The 14963-nt window shown below is 36.2% G+C and overlaps 1 protein-coding gene across 1 annotated transcript in view; it reads right to left on the bottom strand.

Moving 5' to 3' along the window:
- The window catches only part of Dna2 (DNA replication helicase/nuclease 2), a 114171-nt gene that overhangs the window by 74813 nt on the left and 24395 nt on the right, over nt 1-14963 (bottom strand). Inside the window, exons 2-3 of the mRNA XM_089086583.1 lie at nt 13695-14656; nt 3252-3380 (exon numbers count right to left, since the gene is read on the bottom strand). Of these exons, the coding sequence (XP_088942709.1) occupies nt 3252-3380; nt 13695-14656 (1091 nt within the window). The remainder of the gene's footprint in view (nt 1-3251; nt 3381-13694; nt 14657-14963) is intronic.

Here is a 14963-nt window from a genome sequence, read left to right as displayed (position 1 = left end):
AAGCCGAACAAATAGAATCTTTATGTTGTAATAATCTCATTTCCAAATTCTGGTTAGTACGTCCCACATATGAGCTTCCGCAAGTACATGGGATCCGATAAACCCCACTTTGTTGCCCCAATGAAGTTAGTATCTAACTTCAGTGGGGCAACAAAGTGGGGTTTATCGGATCCCATGTACTTGCGGAAGCTCATATGTGGGACGTACTAACCAGAATTTGGAAATGAGATTATTACAACATTAAGATTCTATTTCTTCGGCTTTAAAGCAAGATTCTAAGTCTGAAGAATTTACTTCAGCTCCTTCAGAACACATTTTTAATTTTTCATACCATTTTATTTTTTTCGACAATATATCTTTGATTTCTAGGGATCGGGGTTTCAGGGAAAATTTTCTTGAAACTCTTGAATAAAGAAAATCTCATTCAACAATATTGCTTTGAGTCAGGATACAGGTAAATATGGGCTGAACTCTATCTATGATAATTTATTAAAATCTAACAGAGTAAAGTTCAATCCACCCAATGTAGTTGACCTTTGTCCAAATGTTATATCATTGTACGCTAATGAACCGAATCCAAGAAGGTCAAAGAGGCTAGCTTCCGCCTTTGCTTTGAAAAGAATTAGAGATTTAAACAATATGTAGTTTTATTGATTTCGTAAATAAACTTTTGTTTTAAATTGTTTTAGTTTAGTTTTACTACACGTGACGGTCAATGTACGTGTGACCGAAATATCTGGTATTTTTTTGTGAATTTTCTATACACTGTCTATTAAAAAGGATTTTATTCCTATTTTGAACTTTTATTTTATCGTCATGGAAAGGCAGTTTGGTCTCCGAAATTATCTATGGGACAACACTTATTCGTGATTCTGTTCCTTACTAGTTCCTCTCAAATGTCCGTTGTAATTTTGGTTTTAATTCTCATTCAGAGTAATTTCTTCTCATTTTATATCTGATCATATATAGGCTAATCTACACTCCTTACAAGTTTCGCATTTTTATTTAGTTTTCGAGTAAAAAACTTGATTTTACTGGACTGATACGTCTTCGCTTTATAACTGATCGAGCCTTTGTATAAATTAACAAAATTATATAATAGTTCGTAGGTTTAATTATTAATAGTATACATTATTAATGAATAGATTGAACTCGATGATGAAAGTCACGGAGGGAGTAATTATGGTAGGAGGGAATGTCATAGTAGCCGTGGTAGACATGGTCTAGGTGGGTACAGTCACCGTAGTAGGAGCAGTCGTGTTGGAAAGGGTCAAGTTGGGAGTAGCGATTGTAGAAGTGGTCATGTCATAAGACTTCTGGATTAAAAGGGCTGATTAAAAGCAAAAAAAAACGGCCTAGGTCATACTTATCAGTTCTGCACTACACAAAAGGTGGTTTGACTAAATTCAATAATTCCAGTCCTTTTGTGACTTTTATATGGGCAATCTGTATAATATGCATTCCTTACCCTTAAAACTGGACTGATCATTTTGCTCCCAGAGGCAGTATTTTTTAGCTCTTTGATTCAAACGACTATATTCAAATTCTTATCTGACGCCAGGTTAGTGCACGGGCCGTCCCGGGCTCAAGTGGTATTGAAGGGGTGCATCTGATCAGTGTCAGCCCTTCCATCGGCAAAGTTCTATCAATTCTAATCGGGCAAAATTGTCTTTCTTATGATTGCGGCCCAAAACGTCATAAATTCAGATTTCCGAGCACAAAATTTAAATGGTGATTCATGTCTACTATAAGTGCTTTTTAACTAGCTCAATCTATTTGATAGTAAAATCTGACGGATGGATACAACTATTCATTTTAGCTTGTTATTTTTTATGGGGGGGGGAGGGGGGTTACGAGTAGCTTGGGGACGGTACAGCCACGTGAGGCTCTTCTTGTCTATCCGAAAGATATCGACAGCTTGTGCCTCTTGCAAACTGTAAGTCATCGTTTTTATATCATATGTCATTGTGGACCTCTGAGAATGTTTAATAAAATTCACGTTACAACACTCGAAAATCTGGATGTTTGGTCTTATTTTAGCGCATTTTCAAGCAACAACCCTGTAGCAAAAACTTTTTGTTCTATTTATTTGAATCAGTTTATCCACGGTCATCAAAGTCCAGTTTTTCGTGGCTCAAATTAGACGATAATAGACATTTAAGTAATGTCAAGAAAAGAAACTACCTTAACAAACAATTATGTGTTCCTAAATTTCTCTGGTCACCACTTTGATGTAGTAACCGTAGAAAACAATAAGGGTCTAAAAAAAATTCAAGGAAAAAATTTACTAAAAGAAATATTCACTCCATGACAAGGAAAATCCAAAATATAACAGCTAGAGCAAAATGTGTATGGGGAAAGATACTATCTTTTAATCTCACTTCCAACGTGTAAAGTTTAGTCAGGTTGTCATGGAAAACAGTTTAAATAAGAAAATATTGCATGATTTTACTAGAAGAGATGAAATCTACCATCAATCCCCAAATCCACGATCGAGAGGACCATATCTTTACCTTTTCGGGGCTCAGACACACAAATAAATATTATTATTTGTGTGAACATAGGTGTGAACAGGCCTAGATTTACCAATAGGCCCACTAGGCACGGGCCTAGGGGCGCACAATGCCAGGGGGCGCAATAAATTATCTCTGAGGGATTTTATTTTCTTAATAAAACTGGACTGATGTGATTTATCGTCAATGGGCCAGGTGCACTCGGCCACCACACTGCATATTCACAGAAAAGGGATTTTAAAACAATACAGGAATCCTGTAGCCACTAATAACTGTCAGATGTCTCCAAGAATGGCAGCTGAGAGTTTGGTATCACCTCTCTCTTTCATTACTTTTGGCTCATCAGTTGTGATTTGTCCAGTGCTTCCACTATCCCCGAATTTTCGAGGATTTCCCCAAGGATCTTGTAAAAACGGAGCAACAAAGTCGCTTTGGCCTAGGAGCGCCAAAGCTTTAAATCCGGCCCTGGGTGTGAATCCTCCTCCGCATGTGCCTCGTGCCATACTTACCTCACAGCAATAGAGAATAATACTGACTATATTTTACATCTTTGTTTCATTAATTATTTTGATTTTACTGCTATGCTTTTTTACATAGGCTAATCTAGGCAACACAGCTGCTTGGACAGCTGTTTATATTAAGCACTTCTCTAACAATTTTTACCAGCCGTGCTAGGGCTTATCCACCTTCTTTCTGTATTTCCTAAACAACTAAGATTAAGATATGCGTAAATCATACCAGCTTCCTTTTAGAATGCACAACCTTTGCTTTCTGTCAGCCAATGAATACACTTGCAAACAGATTTCACCATTACTATTGGTCTTGACATCTTCCACTTTATGTCTTTTTCCTAGTAAGCCTTCATCTCTAAAGAAATAGAACATATCAAAAGAGAAAAAAAATGTCAACACATTTCATTTCAATTAGTAACCTTTTATTTAAATCTGAAATGTTATCAAGTAGATGGCGCTTAGGTAGATTATACTGAACCATGAAAGTTTGAGCATCATTAAAAACTTCTTTAAATTCTAATACTATCAATGCGCAGGTGGCACCAGGAAGATCCAGTGGGAAAATAGCCCACTCCCAAAGGAACAATAAAACATCAAGAGTGTAAAAAAAAGAGCAAAATAAGAAATAATCCAATCTAAATTCTGGTAAAAAAAACACCAGCTAAAACTTGCCCCTTCCAACAAAAAAAAAATCCAGGTGACATTCTTATACTAATGTATTAAGTATATAACATTAATAAATTCTCAGACTTTCAAAATAGTAATTTATTTGTTAGTTACTGCTCCTCCACAATTGCATATCTGTGTGAATATGTTTTGAGGATGATTTTATGTATAAACGCTATACGGTACATTCTAGGCTATAAATTAAATTCTCCAGAGAAGCACTAAAACAGGCTTAAAAACTTCCATCTTCATTTACTACTTCATATGTTCCTTATCACCCCTCTCCTACAAATGGAAAAAAAACCTCGAGCGCCTACATTCTCATTAATTCGCTCCCCTAAGTAATACCCATCTGAAACCATATTGGGAATTTTCTGATAGCTAGATACTTTGTTTTAGAAAAAAGAAACAATAAACGCAACTACAGTTTACAAAAAAAAACTAAACAACCAAATAAAAGACAAAGTTCTGTGGGTTGGCTGTCTCTTCTAACCACCTCTTAACTTAAAATTACACAAAAAAATTAAAACAAAACTAAATAATTATTTCTTCAAAATAGACTATTAGTATTTAAAATGAAACATTCTTTTTTCCTTGAAATCAGATTAATATCCCTCTTGAAAAACAATACGTGTTTCATGGCATCACCCGCACTTTGTGAATCAATCTGCTTAACCCGGTTAAATAGTAGGAAATCATTTCTCCCTTCCTGCTCTATGTCGTCCAGTTAATCATTTGCTCTAGCTGATTAACTCGGTTTCGTAATGAATCAGCCCTATTTATGCATTTTTTTAGATGTTTTTCGATCAATTTGAATTTGGGCTGAAACTCAACTTTTAGTGCATCACAGATTTTCGAGATAATTGTTTCAACTGGAAACTTAGCATGAATATTAGCTGCAGTTTGTGACGTTAATTTTTTTTATCTTTTCATTAATTTCACCCTCGATTTTTTCAGTTAGCTGCAAATTCAGTTTCTGTAGCAACTACTAGCAACTATCAGTCTACAAAGATCAGAAGAAATATAGAAATACTCTCATACATAAACTATCTATCTGGAAAAGAGTAGAGTAATTACGATATTTTTTTCATATTTTAAGGGAAATAGTTTAGTTTTTCTCTATTTCTATATATAAGTCTATATTATAAATAAGTCTACATCCTGACTTACCCACAATATGAGATTGTAGGATTGTTTTATATCAATAACCTAAGATTTGTCCATAATTAGTTAGAAATACAATGAACATACAGTACTAATCCCCACAAAGGCTACTAGGCCTGTTAAGGAGGGGGAAGACAGACAAGACACTTATGCACTAAATCAGAGAAAAATGTATTACAAATATTGTAATACCATTCAGCCGATATAAATGAATAGAATAATAGAAATTAAATAGATTCAAGAAATTATACAGAATTGTAGACTCTAATCAATCCTACAAGAGAAAAACAGAAATAAACGAATCCAAGAAGCCCAAAAAAAATTAGATTTTTTTTGGAATAAGTCAAACGAGTGGCACCTTCGAGCTTATTCAGGCATGTCACTTCCTATAATGTAAACCACTTTACAGGATTATTCCAGCCTTACAGAGGGAGTAAAAGGAAATGGAATATCTTTTGTATTATCAAGATGATCATTATTCTGATTAGCGGTAATAGACGGCAAAACACTAAGAGGCTGAAGTTAGAGGCTGAAGCTGAAGGCTGAACACTAAGAGGCTGAAGTTAATAAAAAGTAAAACATACCCTCTAAAGATCGTAAAGTGATTAAGATCAAGTAAATGACAGTTCCTAAACGATTAGTTTCCTGAATTGAATTTCTAGCTTTATTGTAAACCTTAGAAAATGGTTTTGGAAAAAAAAAGGAAATGTTGATATCCAATATTGGACAATAAGAAACACAAGACTGGATCAAGCAGTGAAAAAGGACTTTCAAAATTCATCCGGGAAAAGCATACTTAACCTGCATCAAAATATCAAGTCTCTTTTGTACTTTACTGAAAAAAATTCAAATGAATGTGCATTGTCAGTTTAATATACATATGCTGATATTTATTCCTTAATATCTTGATTAATTTTTTATTTCTTAAAGTTATAAAAGTGAAAAAGTTTAAAATATTGTTTTCAGTAAAGTACAAATTATATTCTGGCTTTTAGAAAGCATAGGGGGTTTTGAACCCTACTCATATTAATTTCTGCTCGTTTTGATTTTAACTCTGTTATTTATTTTAACTTCTGTTCGTTTTGGGTTTCATTTATTTATTGATATTGATTTCCGGTAGTTGTATGCTTGGTAGATTATTTGATTCTATTTTTGTTCATTTTAGGTTTAATGGCTTTACTCTTTTTTGAAAAAATTATTTTGTGGAAAAAGTTTTTTTAATTAATGTCCTTTCGTTTTATATTGACATAGTCTTTTTCAGAGAAAAAGAAAATAACAGAGAGAAATTAATTTTTATTAAAGACCAATATTCACAAAAAAAAATCTATCAAACAGACCTACCACGTGAAAATCTAAACAGATTTGTTTTTGGCAGGACTCACTATTTTACTCACTTTCTACATATATATTGAAAGAAAAAAAAATAAAATAAAATGCAATCATATAAATAAATAAGAAATAAACCTCATGGGAACCGTGAACCAATACTTACACAAGATAGAAAACAGAATACAGTATACAATAGGTTAAATCTTTCCGGTTTTCCTTTAAGAATTTATAGTTGGCCTGATATTTATACATGCTATTTACATTTTTGGCTTTATTTTTTTTTGAAAAACCTATTTTGTGGAAAAAGTTTTTTTTAATTAATTTCTGTTTGTTTTATATTTACATAGTTTTTTTCAGGGAAAAAGAAAATAATAGTTTGAATCTTCCCGGTTTTCCTTTAAGAATTTATAGTTTGGCCTGCTACTTATATGTTCGAGAAACTTTTTCAGCAATTTTTAAGAACATAAACTCTTTTGAAACTCATGACACAAATAGTAGTGTTTAATTTAGTCATACACATCCTCTAGTTGACCTGATAAATAAAAGTTTGTACCATTCCTAAAAAATTATATCTATGCTGTTTCGCAGCCTGGATACAATTACACCCTTTTGATTTAGTAAAATTTTAAGAGCAGAAGTAGTAATAGAAGTAGCCCCGAAAATTTGAACTTAATACCCGCAGTCGTTCTTGTTATATTTTTTTGATGTGTTATTGGCAACCAGCATACAAACAGTGTGTTTTGATTTAATTTTAAAGCAACATTAATTTTTAAGCATAATGGGCAAATTACATAACTGTGGGTGATTGACCTATCCAATAACCCTAGAGATATAGTTACTAGACCATTCAGCTATGCTGAACAAACTAGCTGTCTGTCTTAAAATTTTGATAGGAAGTGTCTGGAAAATTATGAGCTAAAGAGGGGGGGGCTGCAATGCTCATGTATAAGCTGAGGGATGTTCTGGAGGAGACATATCTCTGGATCGATGCTAACCGACTGGTCATTGACGTTGATAAATCTTGCGTTTTATTTTTTTCCCGGGTTGGAGGTGTCCATCCGGCAATATGTGGTATCCAAACTTCCAGAGGTCTGATTAGTCGGCAAGAAAAACGCTTCACGAAATACTGGGGAATGCTCCTTAATGAGAACCTTTCGCTCCTGTATCAAATCCAAGCATTAGAGCTGAAGCTATCCAGGAATCTTGGAATAATAAAAAAACTTAAGCTTACCTCGCCACAGAATACACTTGTCGCTTGTCATCAAGGCCCTCATAAAGCCCCATTTACAGTACTGTGCAATGATCTGGCAGTCAACTTTCAAATAGCATCTGCAAAAACTGAATTCTATGAATTCTAGAGTCGCTGCATCAACTGTCATGCTTGACCTCTGTGTTTAAGTTTCTAGCTGGTGAACTTCCATTTTCTTTTAAAACATCATTCCGACGTAACTCGGACCATCATAATTTGCCTACTCGATCGTCACCTGACCTGCACATACCGTTCACCCAGACTGTACGATCAGATTTTGCTCCAAATATAACATGCACAAAGATATGGAATCTGATTCCGGAAGAGCTGAGAGGCAGGAGCTCCCTTGAATCATTTAAAAAAAGAGTAAAAAATCATTTATTGGCATTACAAAAGAAAAGTTAAAGTAGAGTGTGATAAATAATGTAAAGTATGATAAATAAAAAGTTTAAGATTAAAATATAAATAACTAAAGTAGGATTTTTTTTCTATTATTCATGATGGGGTGGCTTCCCCTGGGGAAAGTAGCAGGAAGGTAATGGTTATTTGTTTTTTTTTTTTATTAATGAGAGGTAATGTTTTGTCTTAGAGTAACAGCGGTGACCACCCTGCGTTTTAAGTCGAAATGATATTGTTGTGGTTCTCGACGTCCAGAAATGAACTGAGTATTTGTTGCATTATGTGCGATTTACTTTTTGTCTTTGTAAATAAACCCATTAAATTGAAATTGATTGCCCTCCAATCATTTTTGACTCTTAAGAGGCACTATAACTTTTAATTTTCAATGAAAATAGCTCCTTTAAAATATCAATGATATGATAGAGCATCGCTGCCTATCCTTATATGCCCTATAGTGCTTATATGCCCTTTTAATACCTGCATGCATATAGGTTTTTCGTTTTGTTGAAACTCCTAAACTTCCCCTAAAAGTTTCAACTTAATGCAATTAGTATCGTTAGTTACAGTAACCGTAGAAGCAGCATTAAATGAATATAACCAGAGTCTCCTGGCTAGATGAGGATGCACCAACTTTTATGCTGTGAAGGTGAAATTTTCAGAGAATATTTCTGCTGCATAAATGACAGCCTGTTATCAATATGCAGGTTGTCAAAAGGGCATATCAGCAATATCTTAGGAACAGTTTCTGTTCCTAAGATATTGCATTAATTTTACTAATGCTTCTACTCCTACAACTACTATTACTACTACTGCTGCTACTAAAGCTAAGACTACTACTATTAACTGTACTCCTACTGCTACTACTATATTTACTGATGCTATTACTACAACTAATAATCCTAAGAAGGCGAAAATTTTGGGCAATATTGTAACAATATTAAAATAAATCGAAAAAAACTAGGCCAATATAGGTTGTCAAGAGGTCGTATCAGCAATGCTTCAGGACGAGTTGATGGTATTGGGGTAGTTGGGTGGGTTGGGGGATGGAGGGGGGTGGTTGCTACTTGACCTCCATCACTATTGACTCTTAAAAGGAAACTAGAACTTCCAGTTTCAACCAAATGAGTCACTTCTTATACAACCGTCCCTGCCATAAGAACCTTAAATGTCCCAAGAGAACAACCTATATCCCTCTCCCACAGGGTCTGAGGGTTTGTATCAACTTCAAATGCCTTGTTATATGATCTTTGGACTATTTGGAATATAAGGACTGTCTCAAATTATCGATTGGATGCATCTCAGGAAAACACGACGTGTTTTTGTGTGTGTGTGTGGGGAGGGGGGGGGGTATCTGCGCTCTGATCACTTTGACTTTTAAAAAGAGCACTAGAACTTATGATTGCCAATCCAATAAGTCCCCTCCAAAGCATATACGACCACCCTTTTTAAAAGAATCTTATATGCCCCAAGGGCATTACTTACAAGCCTTTCCCTGAGAGCTGTAAGGGGGGGGGGGTGTCTTCCTCACAGACATAATTTCCGAAGCCTTCAACTACGATGAATAAAATTGTTATGGAGGGGGGGCTGCTTGCTCTCAAGTCACTTTGACTCTTAAAATGGGCACTTAACTTAAAATTTCAAATCAAATAATCCCCATATGATATTTGTTCTACCGCTCATTTCGTAAAAACTTTAAATGGCATAATGAAAGAACTTAAAGTCATATCCTAAAGGCGCTGGGGGTTGTGTTACCCCTGGTGACATTGTAATGCGTTTTCAGGAGTATTTTGAAAATTTAGCTATCTCGTAATTTAAATCAGATGCGTTTAGTGAAAGGAGGGGTTGTAGAAAGGGGGGGCTAAATGCCATCCATCACTTTCAACGCTTAAAAAGGAACTAGAACTTCCAATTTTCAACCGAATGAGCCTCTTCTAAAGTTAAACAACCATCCCTTCCATAAAAACCTCAAATACCCCCTGGTCATAACTTACAACCTTTGCCCGTAAATCTCTGGGGTTTGTTTCAACTCCAAAGTCTTGTTATATGATATTTAGACTATTTTGAATAGAATGGCTATCTCAAAATTTCTATTCGATGCAGTTCGGGACAATACGACGTGTATGTGTGTGTGTGTGTGGGGGGGGGGGGGGGGGGGGTTAGCTACCCTCCGATCACTTTGACTCTTAAAAAGAGCACGAGAGCGTCTGATTACTAATCCACTGAGCCCCCTCCGAAGCTAATATGACCATGCTTTCTATAACAACCTTATATGCCCCCAGGTCATAACTTACAACCCTTGCCCTGAGGTCTGGGGGAATTATTATCCTCAAAGACATAATGTCCAGACCATTCAAATAGGTTGAAAAAACGGCTATCTCAAAATTTTGATTGGAAGTGTTTGGGGAAATCATGGGTGTAGGGGGGGCATTCGCCCTCCGATCACTTTCGACTAATGAAAAGGGCACTAGTCCTCTCAATTTCAAACCGAATGAACCCTTTTTGAAGCTTCTACGACAAAACTTTCTATAGAAACCATATATGCCCCAAGGGCATAACTTACTACCCCTTGTCCTAACGGCTATGGGGGGGGGGGTGTCATCCTTAAAGACATAATTTCCAGACCTTTCAACTACGTTGAACAAAATGGCTATATCAAAATGTTGATCGGATATGTTTGGGGAAATGATGGGCATGGGGTGGGGATTCTCCCTCCGATACCTTCGACTATTAAAAAGGACAATACCCCTCTCAATTTCCAATCGAATGAGCCCTTTTTGAAGTTTTTACGACAACGCTTTCTACAAAAACCTTATATGCCCCCAGGGATTAACTTGCAGCCTTAGCCCTGAGGGCTGTGGGGGCAGGGTTGTCATACTAAAAATCATAATTTCCTGACCCTTCAACTACGTTCAACAAAATGGCTATATGAAAATGTTGATAGGCAGTGTTTGGGGAAATGATGGGCGTGCCGGGGGGGGGGGACATTCCCCCTCCGATCGCTTTTAATTATTAATAAGGGCACTAGCCCTCGCAATTCCCAATTGAATGAGCCCTTTTTGAAGTTTCTACGACAACACTTTCTATAAAGAAAACTTACATGCCTCCAGGGCATAACTTACAACCTTTGCCCTGGCGGCTGTGGGGGGTTTTCATCCTCAAAGACATAATTTCCGGACCTTTCAACTACGTTGAACAAAATGGCTATCTCAAACTTTTGATTAGATGTGTTCGGGGAAATGGTGGGCATCAGAGAGGGGTTAGTTGTTCTCCATTCTCTTTCAACTAATAAAAAGTGCACTAGCCCTCTCAATTTCCAATCGAATGATCCCTTTTTGAATTTTCTACGACAAAACTTTCTATAAAAACCTTATATGCCCCCAGGGCATTACTTACAACCTTTGCCCTGAGGGCTTTGGGGGGAGGGTTGTCATCCTCCAAGACCAAATTTCCAGAAGTTTCAACTACATTGAACGAAATGGCTATCTCAAAATTTTGAGTGGAGGTGTTTTGGAAATGGTGGGCGTGACAGGGGGGTTAGTTGCCCTCCAATCAATTTATACTATTAAAAAGGGCACTAGCCCTTTCAATTTCCAATTGAATGAGCCCTTTTTAAGTTACTACAACAACGCTTTCTATAAAAACCTTATATGCCCCCAGGGCATAACCTACAACCCTTGCCCTGAGGGCTGTGGGGGGGGGGGGAGTCATCCTCAAAGACCTAATTTCCAGAACTTTCAACTACGTTGAACACAATAGCTCAAAATTTTGATTGGATGTGTTTGGGGAAACGGTGGGTGTGAGAGGGGGGTTAACAACCCTCCAATCACTTTGGACTATTTAAAAGGGCACTAGCCCTTTCAATTTCCAATCGAATGAGCCCTTATTGAAGTTTCTACGACATCGCTTTCTATAAAAACCTTATATGCTCCCAGGGCATAACTTACAACCCTGAGGGCTGCAGGAGGAGTACAATCCTCAAAAGCATAATTTCCCGACCTTTCAAATACGTTGAACAAAATGCCTATCTCAAATTTTGGTTGGATGTGTTTGGGAAAATGGTGGGCGTGAGAGGGGCGTTAGACGCTATCCAATCACTTTCAACTATTAAAAAAGGCACAAGCCCTTTCAATTTCCAATCGAATGAGCCCTTTTTGAAGATTCCATGACAACAATTTCTATAAAAACCTGACATGCCCCCAGTACAATGCGTAAAACCCTTGCCCTGAGGGCTAGGGGGGGAGGAGTTGTCATCCTCAAATACATAAATTATGCACCGTTCAACTACGTTGAACAAAATAGCTATCTCATTTTGATTGTAAGAGGAAATGGTGGGATTGGAAGGGGTGTTAGTTGCCCTCCAATCACTTTCAACTATTAAAAAGGGCACAAGCCCTTCCAATTTCCAATCGAATGAGCCCTTTTCGAAGTTTCTACGATAGCTCCTTCGATGCAAAGTGCCGTGGTCTAAAAGATAAAACCAAAAATAATACTTTGTGCCAACATCATTCTTTACTTAGGCAGCACTATTGCTCTGCCTCTGATATCAAGTATTTCATCTAGAATTTGAAGAAACAGCAGGACAGAACCACCAGGAGAACGATAAATATTACCTATAATTAAATCAGTACCATAAGATTTAGTTTCAATAAACCGTGACTCAAAAACACTTTCACGATTTCTAGTCAATTCATCCCGTACACAATACAGTAAATTATAATATATATACAGTACAAGACCACCTTTAGCCGTCCTGCATTGATTTATTTTTTCCATCCATATACCTATATCCAAAAGCATTTAATTATTAGAATTCAAAAACATCTCACACAGGCGAATAAAATCAGAACCTAGAAGTTCCATCAAAAATATGGAACCCAAACAAAATAAAAAATTTTTAAGGTTTATTACAAAAATGGAACAAAGATAGATAGCTTTCAGCAAAAAAAAGCATAGAGAAGACCCTTGCTTCCACTGGCTTGAAAAAAAACCTATTTGGCCTATCCACACGTATTCCCTGTTAAGCTAACACCAATGAGGATCTTCAGCAAGGCCTCGCCAGAAAAGAAAGTTTTGGCTTATCAAAAAATTAAACAAACATTAAAAAAAAAGTTATTACTTGAAGAAAATAAGACACAATCAAGCTAAATAGTTACATCAATTAGAAAAATCAAAACTTTGGAAGAAACACAAAGTTTAGACAGTAAAATTTATTTACATTTGCAAACAAATCCCCCTTTCCCAGAAAAAAATAGTAAAAGTTTAAAACCAAATAGACAAAAAAAGTAATTCTAAACCTTCAAAAACAAGATGAATCACATGCTAGTGACTAGATTTAATAATTACATAAATTACCATATAATTTTTCCCCTTAATTAACAAGCATAAAAGCCAAATAAAAAAAACAATAGCCATAAGCTCTCCCTGTAGCAGATCAATCCCAGGGGAAGGAGAGGTACACAAGGCCAGTTCATTGAAAGCATTGCCAAACAAGATTGGTTTGTAGACAGGAAGTCATTTGTAGGAGGGTTAACAGTGGTACGAGGCAAATTTATCTTTCGGTTGTATTAATAATTTTTTATACCTGAAATTAGGCCAATTCAGGCTGTTTTATAAACTAATCCAGGTACCTTTTGTAAAAATTGCTAAGGTATGAAATTGACACTTGTCTTGAATAATATTTATCTTTACAAAAAAGAGACAAGGCTGTATCCAAGGGGGGGGGGGTAGGTGACGTGATCCACTCCTCTGAAATTTTTCGCCAACTTGTAAAACGTAACAAAATGAATACAAACACAAATTTATAATGCATAACCCCCCCCCCCGAAAAAAAAACCTGGATACGACCCTGAAAAGAGATGTTACCTGAATTTGCCAATTTTTGCTTCTTTTTCATTGGATGTCTGTTGGCATATTGAACTAGACTCTAACTGTGTGAAATCTAAGGACTCCAGGAACAGATCTTCTGAATCAGAAAAAACTTCAGCTCTATTCATATCAATGTCAACTTCACAGGCTCCAGTAGTGTGACCGTCAGCTTCTGAAATTGCACTAGTTTGCAAAAATTCAACCTTGTTAGGTGACTTTAGAGTCACCAGATCACAAGACGAACCCTGTCCTTCCAATTTAAGCTTTTTACTTGCTTCACTAGCGTTAGTACTGATAAGTCTTTTCCTAACAAGTGATGTCTTGCTATTAATTTTAGTAAATTTATTTTTGCTTGGTGAAGGGGTTGGCATAATAACAGAAGACATGTCAAGAGAGTCATCTAACAATGATACAGCTTTATTTTGAATGAAAGATGTTATTGTCTGCTGACCTTTCAGTGGTGTTAAGGCCTTCTTAGAAACGTTAGTGCCTGATTTCCTTAATGATGTTGATGGACTTTTTCTTGGAGTCTTTGAAGGAGTTTTTCCTTGTTTCAAGTTATCTTTTCCTGCTTTGCTTAAAGGATTTTTTTCAGGTGTTGAAAATTTTGAAGGAGAATTGGCTGGACTCTTCAAAAGAGGGCTCGCAAGAACTGAGAAATCAATAACTTTCAGCGGCGAAAAATTTAAAGGCTGCATCTCAAACTTTTTGGGTGAATTTCTTGTATTGAAAGCTGGTGGATCAAACTTAAAATTCCCTTCCAGGCTTTTATTTTTGGGTTTTGATGAATCCATAGAATCTTCAAGCGAGATGTGTGCAATTGAGGGTTCATCACTTTTTCCACTTAGAGGTTCAACCTGCTCAGTAGTATGCTCTTCGGTAAAAATGTGGGCCAAAGAATCTACATTTCTCTTCTGGCTGCTTGGCTGGAAGAAGCTTGTAATCTGTTTCTGCGATTTCTGAAACAAAAAAACTAATAAATTCAGATGAAGAGGATCTGTAAGTAAGGTTGCCTACTAGGCATTTATACAGGAGAATGTCTTATTACATGTGCCCTTCCCCAGAAATTTTTACTTGAAATCTTGAGATTTTTACTCTTATATTCTCCATAGATGTTGACTATTTTACACATTTTTTTTCAAGCTGTACCATGTGACTCAACTATTTTATCTCAATGCCCAACCAACTCAACCCAATGCAGCTATACCCAATAAATTGAACCATCATTTACTTCAACCCCATCTAGCCCAATACTCCATTCAGCCC

The sequence above is a fragment of the Artemia sp. Qi Xiang Cuo genome, chromosome 3, assembly GCF_049724085.1.
Source record: "Artemia sp. Qi Xiang Cuo chromosome 3, ASM4972408v1, whole genome shotgun sequence".
NCBI lineage: Eukaryota > Metazoa > Arthropoda > Branchiopoda > Anostraca > Artemiidae > Artemia > Artemia sp. Qi Xiang Cuo.
The sequence above is the reverse complement of the archived record's forward strand: the minus strand, read 5'-3'. Positions and strand labels throughout refer to the sequence as shown.